This window comes from Liolophura sinensis, chromosome 6 (genome assembly GCF_032854445.1).
Source record: "Liolophura sinensis isolate JHLJ2023 chromosome 6, CUHK_Ljap_v2, whole genome shotgun sequence".
Lineage (NCBI taxonomy): Eukaryota > Metazoa > Mollusca > Polyplacophora > Chitonida > Chitonidae > Liolophura > Liolophura sinensis.
Window position 1 is genome coordinate 1,209,821 of NC_088300.1, and position 22,058 is coordinate 1,231,878.

The 22,058-nt window shown below is 42.4% G+C and overlaps 1 protein-coding gene and 1 pseudogene across 1 annotated transcript; one reads left to right on the plus strand and one right to left on the minus strand.

Annotated features, from left to right (window-relative positions):
- Positions 1-4,009: 4,009 nt before the first annotated feature.
- On the minus strand, positions 4,010-10,461 carry LOC135467716 (uncharacterized). Its single transcript, XM_064745536.1, is given in 3 exon segments — positions 4,010-5,288; positions 5,290-5,916; positions 9,578-10,461. Coding segments are annotated over 3 exon segments (1,899 nt in total). The 5' UTR covers positions 10,403-10,461; the 3' UTR covers positions 4,010-4,841.
- A 2,791-nt stretch (positions 10,462-13,252) lies between these two features.
- On the plus strand, positions 13,253-20,599 carry LOC135469356 (uncharacterized; annotated as a pseudogene).
- Positions 20,600-22,058: the final 1,459 nt, after the last annotated feature.

Below are 22,058 nucleotides of genomic sequence, written 5' to 3' on the forward strand. Positions count from 1 at the left end.
GGATTTCCCTGTACAACTATATTTTCTTAACTTGACTCAATGTGGAGACTTCCCTGTACAACTATGTTCTCTTACCTTGGCCCAATGTGGGGATTTTCCTGTACAACTATGCTCTGTTACCTTAGCCCGATGTGGGGATTTCCCTGTACAACTATATTTTCTTAACTTGACGCAATGTGGGGACTTCCCTGTACAACTGTGTTTTGTTACCTTGGCCCGATGTGGCGATTTTTCTGTACAACTATGTTCTCTTACCTTGACGCAATATGGGGACTTTCCTGTACAACTATAAGAAAACATAGCTGTGCAGGAAAATCCCACATTCTGCCAAGGTAAGAGAGCATAATTGTACACGAAAATCCCCACATTCTGCCAAGGTAAGAGAGCATAGTTGTACAGGGAATCGCCTCACTGGGCATAGTTGTACAACAATCCTCACACTGGGTCAAGATAAGAGAGCATGGTTGCATAGGAAAATCACCACATCGCGCAAGCTAGAGGTAATTCATCACCTTGTGTCAAGGTAAAGAGAACATAATTGTACAGGAAATTCACCACATCGCGTCAGCTGGACGTAAATCACCACATCGCGTCAGCTGGACGTAAATCACCACATCGCGTCAGCTGGACGTAAATCACCACATCACGTCAGCTGGATGTAAATCACCACATCGCGTCAGCTGGACGTAAATCACCACATCGCGCCACCTAAGGTGAATCATCAAATTGCGCCAAGTATCTGTGTTAACATGCGTAAATCCTACTCTGCGGCCAAATCAACAATGACTGAAGAATCTAAATATGTTTTAAAGATAAGCTGCCACTGTAGTTTAGGGAAATTTCTGAGAAGCAGCTTCCTGAAAGTGGAATATGGGAAATGTCTTAGAAAAACTCCATTAAGCAAATATGCGCTGGTTAGGAGTACACGACATGGCTCTGTTTGCTGAGACATCCACAAAATTTGTTTATACTTGGAATGCTAGAGAAATATTCCTGAGTACGGAAAGGTAGTCTCGAAAACACCAATCAAACAAATCAATAAATAGTTTCTATGCTTAGTCACCAACGCAAACTGCAGGAGACCACTCATTTATGACATGATGAAGAGAAAGGCCAGTCTACATCATATATCTTCACCACGTTTTTCATGTTTTAGATGTTTTTGTCACTGGAGTAAATGCAATGAAATGCATGAATGGTGTGTTTTTATTTTTAAGCACAATGATGTCACATCCACTTTATAGTCTTACATATTCACCTTGGCTAGAACTGTGTAAGCAGGCATTAAAAAATCTATTCCGGGTTTTAATTTTTTTACCTTTAAAGTAAAAGAAGTCTAAAATACAAGGTAAGGTTCATCATAAAGACAACTGAAAACTATGCTTTAAAACGCTTTCATTTATTTTTGTCAGATATTTTCAGTGTGTTGAAAGGCATTAACATATTTGAAAACCATGGTGGGTTTATGAACCATACTGGCGGTAGCGAGGAGGTCTGACAGGAAGGAATTTTTGAGAACATTCTTTCAGTAATCTTTTACTCATGGGTAAATGAGTTATTCCAACATTCTGTGTCGTGATTAGAGTTGGATAAACTTCCTGTGACCTCAGAGTTCCTAACCTCTGATAGTATAGTCCATAAAACCCTTAAGAGAAGTCAAAAGTTTGAGCGCTTTTAACTCTCTTCCAAAAATCTAATAAAAATAATGAAAGTATATTTATGCATAGCTTTAAGTGTTCTACTTAGTGACGCCTACTTTGATTTTTAGGGCCTTTTCCTTTAATACTGACGGCTAGTATTCAATTTACATGTTTACAGCATTTCAGATGTGACTATTACACGCTGAGTATAGGCCTTTGTTGGACAATTCCAGCAAATACACACATGTAGGCCTATAGTCAGTTCAGGAAAATGTTCCAGGTGCAATTAGTTAGAAAAAAGCTTTAATCGTTCTGAGAGTTTACATTACATTTGGTATGTGAGCGATACTGCGCCAAAATCAGATCAAAACAGAAAGTGAAAGAACGATACCACTATCAGACTATTATACACCCTTTCGTGTTGTTCTCATAAAGCGTGAGTATGTCAAACCCTGGACAGATAATGTAACAGGTATATGCCGTATGGACACTGTTAGGAGATCTTTACTTATACCTTTGTGTCAACAATCCGTCATTTAGAATTCAAATTCAAATTCAAATTTGCAAATCAAACAACGCTGATCAGGCAAATCTGCATTTCATGGAGAGTAAACGGTTACGGTTATCAGGACTGTATCTGTGGAATGCGTTACCTGAAGAAGGACACCATGCCTTTGTAGCTATCAGCAGAGAATATGCTTGTTTAACTGGTTCCACTTTTGCCCGAATTACAGCTTAAATTGAAATGATGGCGTCTGAAACATGATAAAACGGTTATTTTTTGGCTTCGCCTCCATTCGCAATTATATAACCCACCCATTCATACTGCACGACGGGGGTGGGGGGGGGGAGGGGCAAAGAAATACCTGCCACACTGGTTGATGTATAGCACTGTAATTTTAGGCTATAAATGTAGGACCCGATGTGGACGAAATGGCATTTCGATCAGAATTCAAGAAACTGGTGCATGAAGAGCGTCCTCAAAACATCTTATTTTTCCAACTTCCATTTTTTCATTTGTTCAAATGTTGCTATGGTTGAAGTTACATGCAGACGGACTGAAAACCAAAGTTCTCAGTTCTTCATTCCTATAGACTTGCGCATTCGGCTCTTTGCTATATTCCTGGTTCTCCAAGATTCATGGTTTCATCTCATGTTGACACATCTAGTATACTCGCGGGATCATTGCTTTATCTTACCACACTACGCCTGGCCATCCAAGATTCATGGTTTCATCTCATGTTGACAGATCTGGTATTATCGCGGGATCATTGCTTTATCTTACCACACTACGCCTGGCCATCCAAGATTCATGGCTTCATCTCATGTTGACACATCTAGTATACTCGCGGGATCATTGCTTTATCTTACCACACTACGCCTGGCCATCCAAGATTCGTGGTTTCATCTCATGTTGACACATCTAGTATACTCGCGGGATCATTGCTTTATCTTACCACACTACGCCTGGCCATCCAAGATTCGTGGCTTCATCTCATGTTGACAGATCTGGTATTATCGCGGGATCATTGCTTTATCTTACCACACTACGCCTGGCCATCCAAGATTCATGGTTTCATCTCATGTTGACACATCTAGTATACTCGCGGGATCATTGCTTTAGCTTACCACACTACGCCTGGCCATCCAAGATTCATGGTTTCATCTCATGTTGACACATCTAGTATACTCGCGGGATCATTGCTTTATCTTACCACACTACGCCTGGCCATCCAAGATTCGTGGCTTCATCTCATGTTGACAGATCTGGTATTATCGCGGGATCATTGCTTTATCTTACCACACTATGCCTGGCCATACAAGATTCGTGGCTTCATCTCATGTTGACAGATCTGGTATTATCGCGGGATCATTGCTTTATCTTACCACACTATGCCTGGCCGTCCAAGAATCGTGGCTTCATCTCAACTTAAAGTGAACATAGTTTGCCACTATATATACATAGAAAAAATAATATAGGACACAGTTATCACAGGAAAATATGTAAAAAATTGTATAAATTTTTGAAAGCCGAGAAGATGAAATTCAGAATTGGGGATATAGCACTGACGGACAATTCACTCGGAGTCGCCATGTTGTAGAAGGCCTTATGAACTTGGCCAATCACCAGAGTTGAAAGCGCCACGTGATAATTGGCTGTCATCTCAAAAAACATATTACCTCTCGATTGCCAGTGTGGTTTCTTATAGTGGATAGACAGATATCGATGCAATAAATTGGATTTTGCGCTTTGTTTAAGTGTTAAGCTGATGCATTTTGAACCACACATTTATGAACAAAGCTGAGAGCGGCTGTCTGTGTCACAATGCCTACAGGATACTGCAGTAATTTGTCAGGGTGAGCTGGCAAAAAAAAAACGCCTCGGTAGAGTCATTGCTTGAAGAAAAACACTACGACTTCGCATTAGTTTTTCCTTAGCAAAGTCAGATTTATAACGAAAATATTCTCCCAAAACCTAAATGAAAGAGTTTGTTATCAATCAGAAAGTCCTCCTATGTTCGGTAAATTCCCTGAAGTCGGCACAGCTAGCTGGGCCAAATGCTTACACCCATGCAGGACGAGGACGAGCAGGACGGCTAAAACATGACGCTTGTGTCCACGAATATCGCCATGACCGAGCGTCAAACTAAAAGAAACACGGAACAGAGCCTGATAATCTTTGGCTGGGTATCGGGCGTTTTTGTCTGTATTTTCTCATTGTCACATTCCTTAATACCGAGGGTACGGAAGAACCCCTAGGTTTTGTAACGTCACTCTAGATAGATGGCAAAATGGCGTCACCAAATGAGTGGTTAGGTTCTGACGATTGTTTGCTATTTATTTCGTTCATAAGCGGTGTAGGATTTTTCAAATATTTAACATTTCTGGAATACTACTTTATTAATTAATTCAGCTTGAGCGGCTGGCTTTATGTTCACTTTAATAAATCTGGTATACTCGCAGGATCGTTTGCTGTATCTTTTCACACTATGTCTGGCCATCTAAGATTCGTTGTTTTCGTCTCATGATGAAAAGCCCATTACTCACGAGATCGTGGCTTCATCTTATGGCGGTAAGCATGACCACCCAGTCTGGTGACTGCACCTCGGTTTCTCGTGGGTCTTTTCATTTCAATTTATCCTCCATCCTGACATGACTATTATCGGGGCTGAGAAATTCGTCACACACCACCTCAAGTCGTCATCCGCTACAGACATACATCTGAGGTGGGTAGTCGTGGCTCCACCGTATAGAATCCGTGGGAAGGAAGACTTGGGGGTACTCGCTGAGCTGGTGCAGGTCACGCTCCACCCCCTGGATGAACAGCCGGACATTAGGACAGTGGCCGATGTTGAGGGCCAACAGGTCTGGGCAGTCCAGGTCCAGGCTATGTACGTCTTTACAGCCAAACATATTCAGGTATTTCAGGGGTGGGGCCTGGATACTAACGTTACTCAGATCTCGGCACTTCTCGAGGTTCAGGTGCGAGATATTCGGACATCCGGTTAGCGCCATCTGGAGGACGTAATCCGACATCTGACAGCGATAAAGCACCACGGTCCGTGCCAGAGGAGTGCTCACAGACAGGAGGTTAACTTTACAATCGAAAAGCCGAAGGAAGCCTATAGAGCCCATTGCGTGGATGACCACACGATTCCAGTATCAACTGGTCATCACTGCAGAGGTTAAGCTCGATGGAGTCGACACTGACGCACTGTATAGTCATTGTCTTAAGAGCAGGGACGCCGACCAACGCCACTTTGCATAGATGATTAGCTGTGATGTATACATGATTTAGAGTGATTATGTCATTCTCTGCCTCTGTGTGTAATAACCTTAGGCTAGGGCTTCGTATATGCAGTGTTTCACACGAGAAGTCCCCCAGCAAACATAGCTCCTGAAGAGATGGCACGATGTACTCGTCCAACGTCAGACTGTCTTGGGATATACAACCTAATCGTAGACATGCTATAGAAGGGTTCAGTTTTAGTGTCTGACGGAAGGAACGCATCTCTATTTCATCACAGTTACATAGCTCTAACACGGCGAGCTTACTGCTTTGATAGTCAGTGTCCGTAACACACTGCTTGCCATCCACACTGACTCTCCGCAACCTGGGCGCATCCAGTTCCAGGTGCTCCATGGACTCGAGGCCTTGGTCAATGGTTATCATGCGGAGGTTCGTGGCTGTTATACTCACAAACAGGACGCCCCACAGATTGAACAGGTAAATTTTCTGAATGGACTCTGACACCAGCCGTATACCATGGAGATGCTGTAACAGATAAAATATACGCATTAAGAATAAACTGAGGAAAACACATCCGTGTATATTTTTGAAAAAATAATATCAAATGTTAACAAAACAACCTGGTTAAAATCACTTGCATTGTTTATGATCATAAAAATATATCTTTCTTCGTTTTGGCTTTACAATTCCATTAGAACAGCCAGAATGTTCCATTTGCTCAGTAGGTTTTCATATGTGTAGTTTAATGGTTTTCTGTCTTTCCTTAAGGTACTTGGGCACCAACGTCTTAACATGTAGCTTAGACAGGTCTCTCTAGTATTACCTACAGTGATTTGATCAATGGTCAAAGAACAGCACAGTTATTCCAATAACAGCCGAATGGTACACAAACATCACACACCACCAAAGCGTTAATATAATCACTAACGGCTAGGCTGAAGCATACCACGAAAGACGATGTCCATATATGGCAATAAGCTATCGAACACTTGTTTCCAGTAAAAGATCTCTTAAATAAATCCCATTTCCATGACAACATTGATTGACCCATAAGAAACAGATGTCGCAAACCTTGGTGAATACAATATGTGACCCTATTCTCACGTTACAACCCATATATTTGCACATACAGGTTCATTCACAAAATCCTAGAACCCACCCACGAGAAACCCGGTTGCCCAATGACCATTGAGTTTAAGCGCGGACTATATACCCTATGTACTCTATGTGAACCTACTATGGATGATTCCACAAAGCAATTTTCGACTCCAGTCAAAATTTTAACTCAATATAATGCCCAAAACGCTCAATTGATGTAAGTTTGTTTTAACATAACATTAGTGAAAAATTCAGAATTTTAACAAGAATCTCAATATAGGCTTTTAAATCAAATTTTAAAACTGTCTTAGAAGATTTGGCCCCAGTTCCGGGTTGAAATCCCCTTCAGCAGGTTTGGTGCTGCTGTCGCAGGTTTAGGAGTTAATAGTTTGTCTAATCAAATTCATCTTGCAGGTGTTCAAAAGAGAATCAACATGTTTAACACGTAAGCCATTATAAACATTCAGTTTCATGATGAAGGCTAATTAGTTCACTCGTGTGTACAATTAAGATGTTATCATCGGCGTGTTTCCATCATCAGCTGCTGTCACGATGACCACCCATAGGCTAACTTAACCAGCTCAAGTGTTTCAGTTAATGATTGACACTGTCAGGCTTCTCAACGACAGGGTAAAACACATCGTTCTATGCATAGCGTTGATACGCTTGTTTATTAAGTAACTGTTGTAACAGCTCTCATACACCCGAAAAATGTGACATACATGAACTGCAGGAAAGAAGAGAAGAGGCTGTGTTTTAGCAACCCAGTGATCGATATCCCTGATTGTTTTACGGGGGTAATCACAATCCATTGTACGCGGAGTTAACTAGCAGTCCATGAAAATACGTATAACCAAAAACTAATCTTATACACAGTTCGATTTTTCCTGGAGGTACGAAAACGTGCCACAAACTACAATCTGTGTTATTTGTGGTCTGTGACAACAATGTTAATGCATTATTAGTAAGTTGGTATTTTTCAAAACCACATGTTACAGAAGTTGAGTGATATTGTTTGGTAGGCAACGTGGTAAAACAACATGAAAGAATACAAACGAAATCTAATCATACACAAACACACTATACAGTGGATTTTTGTTTTTACAACAGTAAATAAACTGCCATGTATAAACAAACGCAACAGGTGTTGAACTATTTCTCAGTCACTTGAGTTACGGAGACAAAGAAGGGCTGATGAAATCATCGATTCACGCTTCCACGCTTCCGCCAATAGTTTACCTCGTCACACCGCTCAGATAAGCTATCACGCTACAAACACGATCATATGCCAGTCCACAGTCTCGAGGAATGTTGGTGACGTCAATGTGACGTGTGTACATTCGATCTGTCAATTTACCTTCTAACTGAATTTTTAAAATATAGGTATAAGGCAGATAAACGATAACTGCTTGAACATCTGGAACTGCGCGCTGAGATGACGTCACGTCCTTGAACATTAGTAGGCATATGTATCTTTTTTGCAGTAATTAAATCCACAAATTGAACAAAGTATATTAAGTATTATTTAAAGTTATAAATAGTTGAATTCTCCATCAAAGGTAAATTACCATCTCTGCTTTTGTTAAAAGCACAAGATTTTGTGATACTATTAAAACATGTCGTATATATCCTTGACACAGCTGCTCCACCTCTGTCAAAGTTATCTATGGCATATGTACACAACTCGCTGGCCGGTCTGTGGTTAATGGATGTGGCTCCAGATCTCTGTACTATCGTATTGTCCGAGACGCTCAATTGATGTAAGTTTGTTTTAACATAACATTAGTGAAGTATTCAGAATTTTAACAAGAATCTCAATATAAGCCTTTAAATCAAATTTTAAAACTGGCTTAGAAGATCTGGCCCCAGTTCCGGTTTGAAATCCCCTTCAGAAGGTTTGGTCTTGCTGTCGCACGTTTAGGAGTTAATAGTTTGTTTGGATGTGGCTCCAGGAGCCTGACCTCCACAACAGGTGACAAAGATCTCTGTACGATAGGCTATATGGATGTGGCTCCAGGAGATTGTGTAATGTATACCTGAACAACACCTGTTTGTGTACTGTATACCTGAACAACACCTGCTGCTGAGTAAGGAATGTCCAACATACCCTTTGTACTAGCATAGAATTTCACTGTAAAAATAGGAACGGCTCAACAAGACTACCGTACAAGAATTGATTATAAAGGTGTAATAAAGAACATGTTATCTATATGACAGTGGTGACATTCATGGGAGGAGGAAAGCGGAATGGCCAGAGTAAACCACCCACCTTTGGTAAATAACTAACGGACCTACGCACATGTGATTCTCTTTGAGCGAGATTATTGGAAATGCCACATCGCTGGAACGGACCTTTCAGCGGTTATTGACGCCAAGGCCCGGAAGACACTCAGATCATGGAATATCGAAAATACTCTGCCTGATTGACAGACAAGCATACAATAACCGCGGGGCCATGACCCTATCTCACTCTAGTTCTACAATGAATCCACCTTCCCTCCGTTGATTGTATACGGCTACATCCACATATTGGAGCTAATTGGAGTCACTGTAGGACTAACACATCCCATCGGCTCATCCAGAATCTCAAGCTTCAGGTACGTGAAAAGAAATGCAGGAATACGATGTGCAAGTTGAATGAACGTGGAAAGGGAAATCAAAAAAAAAAAAATAATGTGATAATCCCCAAAAGTTCCAAAATCATTCTCCTCTACAGGATACATGCCTAATCACGATTGCTATGAACAAGGGTATACCATAATGAATGTAGAAGTCTTCTTGATTGGTGTAGGATATACGCTGGTCAAGACAAAGCAGAGCTATCATCCGTCATCAAAGAGAGGGCAGGTATTTAAAAAAAAACCCAGAAAATAAAAGAAATTAATTAATCAGCAATTCGGTTAAGACTGTGAGCTTAAAGGTAAATGCAAATGGTAAGGGAAACACCCCACAAAATGGCAAGAAAGAAAGTAACAGAAATGGAACCAATGGCAAGTATAACATAGGCGTGTGCGACTGACGGCTGGTGAATGTAGCCTGTCACTACCACCAGCTGTCCTATACCCTCATCCACATATCGTATGCCTACCTCACAATTGCTGATACTAAGTTTACGAAGCCTGGGCAGGTTGTTAATGATGTCCCACAGCTCGTCCATTTCGATCGGGACGAAGTGTAAACAGAGTACAGTAACAAGTTTGGCGAAGCGGGACTCGGCCATCCCTTGGATCACCCGAAACCCTTCCAGCATGGATCGCTCACTACGTACATCATTCAGTGGAAGGCCCGAGTTTATCTTCAGTTTCACGGACTCCAATTCTTGTAAGGAGGTGAACAGTTTAGACACGCCGACAGAGGTGACGAACCAACAGGCGTTCAAAGAGATCTCTCTCAGTCTAGGGAAATGTTTAGCTATAAGTTCCATGTCGTCGTCGGATAGCGCATATCCGCCGTTTATCTGGACCTCTTCTAGCTGGCGTAGCGGGGCCAGGCTCTCCACCACGGCACGTGTCCATAGTACGGGCAACCGTAAACACTTCAGGCCACACAGCCTCGGAATCTGAGAAAACACGCTCTCGTACACCGGTGAGTTCTCTCGCCAGGTGAGTTTCTGTATATGACAGCCGTACACACGGAATATCGTACAGAGCATACTGAAGTGCCAGTGTTTGAACGTTGTGGGGTCCACATGGACGGAGCGCCAGAGTGAGCTGGTGCACTGGAGAACGGACTGCCACTTACGACAAACCATCGAAATAGTGGGCAACTCATCCTCAATCGGATGAAAGTATCCAAATATACGCGCCAACAACTCGTTCGGAAGGTCATTCACATTGGTCACTGGTCTCCAGGCCGTGTCATCGCTCCACGGTGCCGACAAGTCCACCCAACCGGCGGATTTCGGACGAGCCATTTGGGATGCGGAATGCCCGATCAATGCCAACCTCACTGAATTCACCCAGACCAGCGTACAACCCCTCGCCGTGTGACAACTTTACACTTTCATTCATAAAGTTTACGCCCACACAATTGCCTGATTATATGCTCGTCCTGTGAAGAGAGCCATATGCATACTGAAGGCGGATAGCCTGATGTACCATGTGATCAATGACGTGGCTCACGCGCCTCGTGGTCGCCATGAATGAAAGCGGATCGATATTCACATGGCCTGTTGCAGATACACGCCAAGTCAGGATGACTGTATTCCGCTATGTCACAGCACGTTCAATATTTGACTTGCTTGCATACATTCCGACTTTAACACACACACACCAAACAGCTGTTGGCGTCGATATCAGTATTGGGACTGATCCGAGTCGTGGTGGCCTCGTCTCGACTGTCCTATCACATAATTACCACATACCATACACGTACGCCAGCACCAGGAATGCCACTCGCACAGGCTGCTTGTTGACATTTTCGTTCTTCTGATACATATGTATTATAAACAACTCATAAACAGACATGAGACTGGCTAATTATTGCCTAAATGGTCCACACTTGAGCAAAGCACAACTAGGTCAATCATGACGAGTAATGGACGTATCTGACGTCATCGTGCAATACGGGAGCATCTACGGGTGGACATGTTCTCGAGGATTCTCTGAACTACATGCATTTGACAATCTGGGCGCTGAGTACACTGTATAACAATTTGCATGTAATTCACTTTTGATTCCCTCGTTTCTCGTCATTAGTTATGCTAACTGGATGGATGTGAAAGACTGTGTCCATCTGCCACAACATCATCAAGGCAATCTGTAAACCATACAATCTAGTTGATCAAAAGTACCGAGTCTAAAACGTGGAATTGTGACAGAATCCCTATATAAAGTTAACCATAATGGTAACAGTAATATAATAATACCTGGGAAGACATACATGCACTATAAGAGCTCTTTAAGACCATTCGAATCTATTGGCGCCCAAGCAGACAGTTTGTTGCAAAAGCCATAGTTGACGTTTCGGGTCACTAATAGCGTGACCAATTTCTCAAACACCGTTCAAAACAAACATATAAAATAAGAAATTAAGACGGACTCCTACAAAGAGAATGAGCACGGAAAGATGCAACGAATAGTGCAGGTGAATGTGGCAAACCAGTATTCAACTAGTGTACCATGATCGTTCATATGAAATTGCTTATAATGAAAATTAGTCTCTCAGTCGAGCTTTGATTGCATGACGGCGATCTTATTCAACACGATGAAGATACAGCCGCTAAGCGTGGGTTAAGCGGAAGTACTTGCAGACACACTTGCCAGAGATTCCGGACAATACATTCATATTTACTTAGAACTAAGCTCATTGTAAAATTTAAGACAACGAACCTCGGGTATATTGTTATCCTAGTAATCCAAATGTTATTTATTTATTTATTTGATTTGTGTTTTACGCCGTACTCAAGAATATTTCACTTATACGACGGCGGCCAGCATTATGGTGGGTGGAAACCTGGCAGAGCCCGGGGGAAACCCGCGACCATCCGCAGGTTGGTGGCAGACCTTCCCACATACGGCCGGATAGGAAGCCAGCATGAGCTGGACTTGAACTCACAGCGACTGCATTGGTGAGAGACTCCTGGGTCATTACGCCACGGAGGCCCCCGGTAATCCAAATGACCGTTATATAACGCTATACTCAATATGCCCCCAATATTCATCTAGATGATACATGCTATTTGCTACGTATTCCTTTTAGCACTAGGTGTTGCAATTTTTCGACTTGTCCCTTCATGGTCCAAGACGGGAGTGGTACATTCACTGTAAGAGCTCTTTAAGACACTACTGCCACTATCGGGATTGACAGTCATGTCTCCTACCCTCAGCTTCTATAACTTTTCAGTGTGGTTAATGAATGGTCCAAAATGTTACCGTCATATAACATTGCATTCCTACCTAGAAAAGTTCAGAAAAATGCTAAATACGCCGTATATAGTATTTATTTATTTATTTGATTGGTGTTTAACGCTGTAGTCAAGCATATTATACGACGGTGGCCAGCATTATGGTGGGAGGAAACCGAGCAGAACCCGGGTAAAACCTACGACCATCCACAAGTTGATGGTAGACGGAGGCGAACCAAATGTTAATTACGACGTAGTAGTCAAAGGCTAGTGAACTACAACAATATATCTAAAACAAAAAGACAATGGAGCTTTGTGGAACAGTGAACTGCTGAGACTTTTAACTTGCCGAAATGTGGACAGCGACTAGAACCACCGTCAAGAATGGATAGATTATTGAGAATGTGAATGCGTTGCCAGGGTCACCATGGGAAGGTGTTCAACAGAGATAGGGAACCCACAAAAACAGATGTACAAGGGCAATCCCTCTAGTACAAACACTTGTTATCAAGAAGCAGATTGTCTTAAACTGTTTGTCTGTGATTCATCAAAAAAAAAAAAAGCTGATTAAAGCGTAGCCTACTCTGAAGATAGCGTGGGTTGAAACTACCGTTCCACAGTCCATCAACAGCCAATTCATATCCCTTCCATAAATTCTAGAAATGGAATTTTCCTATGCCACGCTATAAGTCTACATATACTGTTGAACATGTCAGTGTGCAAAATGTGAATCAGCCGTCTTGACTCTCATGTGCTACCAGACATGGTAAAGACTTAAAAATTGAAAATTCCATGTAAACTACGCACAATCCTAGGACATCGAGTCACAGTTATATATGGTGCTTGTGGTGACGGATGGTGCTTGTGGTGACGGGTGATGCTTGTGGTGACGGGTGATGCTTGTGGTGACAGACGATGATGGTTGTGGTGATGGATGATGATGCTTGTGGTGACAAGTGATGATGCTTGTGACAGATGGTGCTTGTGGTGACAGATGATGATGCTTGTGATGACAGATGATGGTGCTTGTGGTGACAGATGATGATGCTTGTGGTGACAGATGGTGGTGCTTGTGGTGACAGATGATGATGCTTGTGGTGACGGATGATGATGCTTGTGGTGACAGATGATGATGCTTGTTGTGACGGATGATGCTTGTGGTGACAAATGATGATGCTTGTAGTGACAGATGATGATGCTTGTGGTGACGGATGGTGCTTGTGGTGACAGATGATGATCCTTGTGGTGACGGATGATGCTTGTGGTGAAGGATGGTGCTTGTGGTGACGGATGGTGCTTGTGGTGACGGATGGTGCTTGTGGTGACGAAATTATCATTTCTCTTATTAGGCATACTAATGTTTGGTCTTTTTTTGCGAACAGGTTTTTGCGAACGACTAATAATACGTGATGGAAGCCAAGAGATGGATGACACATGAAGTAATATGCGTCCAAGACATAATCTAGGTACAAAAATTCATACGCATTCAAAGAAGCGCCACGAAATAGCACAAACTACCATAAAAATATCTACGATGCCTTTTTTCTAAGAGATCTTCACTTACATAGGCTAATGCAATGATTTTCTTATCTTTCTTCAATGTGTCTTGTGTCGTAATATCCTGGCATAGAGCCCTCACATGCTCACTCGTCAATAGCCCTGTCCTGTTGCAAAGAACAGGTCGTTGACCATCAAGGTCGGGTGTGTCAAGGTTGAGTGTGTCAAGGTTGGGTGTGTCAAAGTCGAGTGTGTCAATGTCGGGTGTGTCAAGGTCGGGTGCTCCTACGCCAGGAGGTTTTTCAACAACACAGCAATCTAACTTTTGTGTCCGTCTCACTGCGGCCTACCGGTCCTGAGCCATATGTTTGGTTTCCTCTACACAATACTTTCTCTACTCAAAGCTCGGTTATCTCCATCAATATCTTGAACCACAATATACGTTCGTTATCCATTACTTATCTCACATATCTCATCTCATAACATAGTTACCTTCATCCAAATCTTTGATTCCATCCCCAAAATAGCTTCGTTACTTCCACCAATACAGCTTGGTTGATTCCACACATAACTTGATTTCCCCCACCAATACAGCTTGCTTGATTCCATCCATGGCTTGATTTCCGTCACCAATACAGCTTGATTTTCTCCACCTATACAGCTTGATTTCCTCCACCAATACAGCTTGGCTGATTCCATTCATAGCTTGATTTCCCCCACCAATACAGCTTGATTTCCTCCACCAATACAGCTTGGCTGATTTCATTCATAGCTTGATTTCCCCCACTAATACAGCTTGGTTAATTCCACCCATAGCTTGATTTCCCTCACCAATACAGCTTGATTTCCTCCACCAATAGAGCTTGCTTGATTCTATCCATGGCTTGATTTCTTCCACCAATACAGCTTTGCTGATTCCATCCATGACTTGATTTCTTCCACAAATACAGCTTGGTTGATGCCATCCATAGCTTGATTTCCCTCACCAATACAGCCTGATTTTCTCCACCAATACAGCTTGGCTGATTCCATCCATAGCTTGATTTTCCCAACCATTACTGCTTGGTTGATTCCATCCGTGGCTTGATTTCCCAACCATTGCAGCTTGCTTAATTCCATCAATAGCTTGATTCCCCTCACCAATACAGCCTGATTTTCTCCACCAATACAGCTTGGCTGATTCCATCCATATCTTGAATATCCCAACCATTACAGCGTTGGTTGATTCCATCCATAGCTTGATTTTCCCAACCATTACTGCTTGGTTGATTCCATCCGTGGCTTGATTTCCCAACCATTACAGCTTGGTTAATTCCATCCATAGGTTGTTTTCTCTCACCAATACAGCCTGATTTTCTCCACCAATACAGCTTGGCTGATTCCATCCATAGCTTGAATTTCCCAACTATTACAGCATTGGTTGATTCCATCCATAGCTTGATTTCCCAACCATTACTGCTTGGTTGATTCCATCCGTGGCTTGATTTCCCAACCATTACAGCTTAGCTAATTCCATCCATAGCTTGATTTCCCTCAGCAATACAGCTTGGTAACCTCTACCCATAGTTTGGGTCCCCCCGCCCCCCACCACCACCACCACCACCTTTTCTTTCTCTCCCATATGGTCTTTTTCAGCTACCCATAGCTTGGCTTCCTTCACCCATAGTTTGGTTTCTTCCACTAACAGGATAAGTTTAATCCACTCCATCCCCCCCCCCCCCCCCCCCCACACACACACAAAAAACCAGTAACAATATAAGGTCTCACATAACGATATAAAGTAACAAAATCATTCCCGAGTATTGATTAAAGCCCGAGTTAAATATTCCCACAAAGAGGTATGTCATTACTGATGGCATACAAATATTGTTCCCAGAGATACTAAAGTGTCAATGCTGATGTAAAAGACACCATGCCTCCAGAGGTAAAGAAGGGGCTCTGTTGATGATGCTGACATACTGCTGATGAATTGATCCCACAGAAGTATCTTTGCAGATGATACAGAAACACTGCCCGAGGTACAGAAGTAGTAGAGGTACAAACACTGGAACATTGTCCGAGAGATATAGAAGTCGCTCTGCTGACAATACAAAAGCATTGCCCTCTGCAACACAAAAGTAGCTCTGCTGATGTCATCGGCATGTTGGCCCATGCAATACAAAGGTATCTTTGTTGATGATACAGGGCATTGCTCCAGAGATACAGAAGCTGCTCTACTGATGATTCAGAAACATTGTTCCCTGTTATGCAGAAGCAGATCTGATGATGATGCAGAAACATTGCTCTCTGCTATGCAGAAGAAGATCTGATGATGATGCAGAAACATTGCTCCCTGCTATGCAGAAGCAGATCTGCTGGTGATACAGAAACATTGTTACCTGTTATGCAGAAGCAGATCTGATGATGATACAGAAACACTGTTCCCTGCTATGCAGAAGCAGATCTGCTGATGATACAGAAACATTGCTCTTTGCTATGCAGAAGAGGCTCTGCCGATGATACAGAAACATTGCTCTCCGCTATGCAGAAGATCTGCCGATGATACAGAAACATTGCTCCCTGCTATGCAGAAATCGATCTGCTAATGATACAGAAACATCGCTCTCTGCTATGCAGAAGAAGACCTGATGATGATGCAGAAACATTGCTCCCTGCTATGCAGAAGCAGATCTGCTGATGATACAGAAACATTTCTACCTGCTATGCAGAAGCACATCTGCTGATGATACAGAAATATTGCTACCCATTATGCAGAAACAGATCTGCTAATGATACAGGCACACTGCTACCTGTTATGCAGAAGCAGATCTGCTGATGATACAGAAACAATGCTCTCTGCTATGCCAAAGCAGATCTGATGATGATACAGAAACATTGCTACCTGTTATAAAGAAACCGATCTGCTGATGATACAGAAACATTGCTCCCTGTTATGTAGAAGCAGATCTGCTAATGATACAGAAACATTGCTACCTGTTATGCAGAAGCACATCTGCTGATGATACAGAAACATTGCTCTCTGCTATGCAGAAGAAGATCTGCTGATGATGCAGAAACATTGCTCTCTGCTATGCAGAGGCAGATCTGCTGATGATACAAAAACATTGCTCTCTGCTATGCAGAAGAAGATCTGCTGATGATGCAGAAACATTGCTCTCTGCTATGCAGAAGAAGATCTGATGATGATGCAGAAACATTGCTCTCTGCTATGCAGAAGAAGATCTGCTGATGATACAGAAGCATTGCTCCCTGCTATGCAGAAGCAGATCTGCTGATGATACAGAAACATTGCTACCTGCTATGCAGAAGAAGATCTGCTGATGATACAGAAACATTGCTCTCTGCTATGCAGAAGAAGATCTGCTGATGATACAGAAACATTGCTACCTGCTATCCAGAAGCAGATCTGCTGATGATACAGAAACATTGCTCTCTGCTATGCAGAAGAAGATCAGCTGATGATACAAAAGCATTGCTCCCTGCTATGCAGAAGAAGATCTGATGATGATGCAGAAACATTGCTCTCTGCTATGCAGAAGAAGATCTGATGATGATGCAGAAATATTGCTCTCTGCTATGCAGAAGAAGATCTGATGATGATACAGAAACATTGCTCTCTGCTATGCAGAAGAAGATCTGCCGATGATACAGAAACATTGCTCTCTGCTACGCAGAAGCAGATCTGCCGATGATACAGAAACATTGCTCTCTGCTATGCAGAAGAAGACCTGCTGATGATACAGAAACATTGCTACCTGCTATGCAGAAGCAGATCTGCTGATGATACAGAAACATTGCTACCTGTTATGGAAAAGCACATCTGCCGATGATACAGAAACATTGCTACCTGTTATGCAGAAGCTGGTCTGCTGATGATACAGAAACATTGCTACCTGTTATGGAAAAGCACATCTGCCGATGATACAGAAACATTGCTTCCTGTTATGCAGAAGCAGATCTGCTTATGATACAGAAACATTCCTACCTGTTATGCAGAAGCAGATCTGCCGATGATACAGAAACATTGCTCCCTGTTATGCAGAAGCAGATCTGCTGATGATACAGAAACATTGCTCTCTGCTATGCAGAAGCAGATCTGCTGATGATACAGAAACATTGCTCTCCGTTATGCAGAGGCAGATCTGCTGATGATACAAAAACATTGCTCTCTGCTATGCAGAAGAAGATCTGCTAATGATACAGAAACATTGCTACCTGCTATCCAGAAGCAGATCTGCTGATGATACAGAAACATTGCTCTCTGCTATGCAGAAGAAGATCTGCTGATGATACAGAAGCATTGCTCCCTGCTATGCAGAAGCAGATCTGCTGATGATACAGAAACATTGCTACCTGCTATGCAGAAGAAGATCTGCTGATGATACAGAAACATTGCTCTCTGCTATGCAGAAGAAGATCTGCTGATGATACAAAAACATTGCTACCTGCTATCCAGAAGCAGATCTGCTGATGATACAGAAACATTGCTCTCTGCTATGCAGAAGATCAGCTGATGATACAAAAGCATTGCTCCCTGCTATGCAGAAGCAGATCTGCTGATGATACAGAAACATTGCTACCTGCTATGCAGAAGAAGATCAGATGATGATGCAGAAACTTTGCTCTCTGCTATGCAGAAGCAGATCTGCTGATGATGCAGAAACAATGCTCTCTGCTATGCCAAAGCAGATCTGATGATGATACAGAAACATTGCTACCTGCTATGCAGAAACCGATCTGCTGATGATACAGAAACATTGCTCCCTGATATGCAGAAGCGGATCTGCCGATGATACAGAAACATTGCTCCCTGCTATGCAGAAGCAGATCTCCTGATGATACAGAAACATTGCTCTCTACTATGCAGAAGAAGATCTGCTGATGATACAGAAACATTGCTCTCTGCTATGCAGAAGAAGATCTGATGATGATGCAGAAACATTGCTCCCTGCTATGCAGAAGCAGATCTGCTGATGATACAGAAACATTGCTCTCTACTATGCAGAAGCAGATCTGCTGATGATACAGAAGCATTGTTACCTGTTATGCAGAGGCAGATCTGCTGATGATACAGAAACATTGCTCTCTGCTATGCAGAAGAAGATCTGATGATGATGCAGAAACATTGCTCTCTGCTATGCAGAAGAAGATCTGATGATGATACAGAAACACTGCTCTCTGCTATGCAGAAGAAGATCTGCCGATGATACAGAAACATTGCTCTCTGCTACGCAGAAGCAGATCTGCCGATGATACAGAAACATTGCTCTCTGCTATGCAGAAGAAGACCTGCTGATGATACAGAAACATTGCTACCTGCTATGCAGAAGCAGATCTGCTGATGATACAGAAACATTGCTACCTGCTATGCAGAAGCACATCTGCTGATGATACAGAAACATTGCTACCTGTTATGCAGAAGCAGATCTGCTGATGATACAGAAACAATGCTCTCTGCTATGCCAAAGCAGATCTGATGATGATACAGAAACATTGCTACCTGTTATGCAGAAGCTGATCTGCTGATGATACAGAAACATTGCTCCCTGTTATGTAGAAGCAGATCTGCTAATGGTACAGAAACATTGCTCTCTGCTATGCAGAAGAAGATCTGCTGATGATACAGAAACATTGCTCCCTGTTATGGAAAAGCACATCTGCTGATGATACAGAAACATTGCTTCCTGTTATGCAGAAGCAGATCTGCTGATGATACAGAAACATTGCTCCCTGTTATGCAGAAGAAGATCTGCTGATGATACAGAAACATTGCTACCTGTGATGGAAAAGCACATCTGCCGATGATACAGAAACATTGCTTCCTTTTATGCAGAAGCAGATCTGATGATGATACAGAAGCATTGCTCCCTGTTATGCAGAAGAAGATCTGCTGATGATACAGAAACATTGCTCCCTGTTATGGAAAAGCACATCTGCCAATGATACAGAAACATTGCTACCTGTTATGGAAAAGCACATCTGCCGATAATACAGAAACATTGCTACCTGTTATGGAAAAGCACATCTGCCGATGATACAGAAACATTGCTACCTGTTATGCAGAAGCAGATCTGCTGATGATACAGAAACATTGCTACCTGTTATGGAAAAGCACATCTGCCGATGATACAGAAACATTGCTTCCTGTTATGCAGAAGCAGATCTGCTTATGATACAGAAACATTCCTACCTGTTATGCAGAAGCAGATCTGCCGATGATACAGAAACATTGCTCCCTGTTATGCAGAAGCAGATCTGCTGATGATACAGAAACATTGCTCTCTGCTATGCAGAAGCAGATCTGCTGATGATACAGAAACATTGCTCTCTGTTATGCAGAGGCAGATCTGCTGATGATACAAAAACATTGCTCTCTGCTATGCAGAAGAAGATCTGATGATGATGCAGAAACATTGCTACCTGCTATCCAGAAGCAGATCTGCTGATGATACAGAAACATTGCTACCTGTTATGCAGAGGCAGATCTGCTGGTGATACAGAAACATTGCTCTCTGCTATGCAGAAGAAGATCTGATGATGATACAGAAGCATTGCTCCCTGCTATGCAGAAGAAGATCTGCTGATGATACAGAAACATCGCTCTCTGCTATGCAGAAGAAGATCTGATGATGATACAGAAACACTGTTCCCTGCTATGCAGAAGCAGATCTGCTGATGATACAGAAATAATGCTCTCTGCTATGCCAAAGCAGATCTGATGATGATACAGAAACATTGCTACCTGCTATGCAGAAACCGATCTGCTGATGATACAGAAACATTGCTCCCTGTTATGCAGAAGCAGATCTGCTAATGATACAAAAACATTGCTACCTGTTATGCAGAAGAAGATCTGCTGATGATACAGAAACATTGCTCCCTGTTATGGAAAAGCACATCTGCTGATGATACAGAAACATTGCTCCCTGTTATGCAGAAGCAGATCTGCTAATGATACAAAAACATTGCTACCTGTTATGCAGAAGAAGATCTGCTGATGATACAGAAACATTGCTCCCTGTTATGGAAAAGCACATCTGCTGATGATACAGAAACATTGCTACCTGTTATGCAGAAGCACATCTGCCGATGATACAGAAACATTGCTTCCTTTTATGCAGAAGCAGATCTGCTAATGATACAGAAACATTGCTCCCTGTTATGCAGAAGCAGATCTGCCGATGATACAGAAACATTGCTACCTGTTATGGAAAAGCACATCTGCCGATGATACAGAAACATTGCTCCCTGTTATGCAGAAGCCGATCTGCTGATGATACAGAAACATTGCTCCCTGTTATGGAAAAGCACACCTGCCAATGATACAGAAACATTGCTACCTGTTAGGGAAAAGCACATCTGCCGATAATACAGAAACATTGCTACCTGTTATGGAAAAGCACATCTGCCGATGATACAGAAACATTGCTCTCTGCTATGCAGAAGCAGATCTGCTGATGATACAGAAACATTGGTACCTGTTATGCAGAAGCAGATACGCTGATGATGCAGAAACATTGCTCCCTGCTATCCAGAAGCAGATCTGCTGATGATACAGAAACATTGTTACCTGTTATGCAGAGGCTGATCTGCTGATACAGAAACATTGCTCTCTGCTATGCAGAAGAAGATCTGATGATGATGCAGAAACATTGCTCCCTGCTATCCAGAAGCAGATCTGCTGATGATACAGAAACATTGCTCTCTGCTATGCGGAAGAAGATCTGATGATGATGCAGAAACATTGCTCCCTGCTATCCAGAAGCAGATCTGCTCATGATACAGAAACATTGCTCTCTGCTATGCAGAAGAAGATCTGCTGATGATACAGAAACATTGCTCTCTGCTATGCAAAAGAAGATCTGATGATGATGCAGAAACATTGCTCCCTGCTATCCAGAAGCAGATCTGCTGATGATACAGAAACATTGTTACCTGTTATGCAGAAGAAGATCTGCTGATGATACAGAAACATTGCTCTCTGCTATGCAGAAGCAGATCTGCTGATGATACAGAAACATTGCTCCCTGTTATGCAGAAGCAGATCTGCTAATGATACAAAAACATTGCTACCTGTTATGCAGAAGCAGATCTGCTGATGATACAGAAACATTGCTCCCTGTTATGGAAAAGCACATCTGCCAATGATACAGAAACATTGCTACCTGTTATGGAAAAGCACATCTGCCGATAATACAGAAACATTGCTACCTGTTATGGAAAAGCA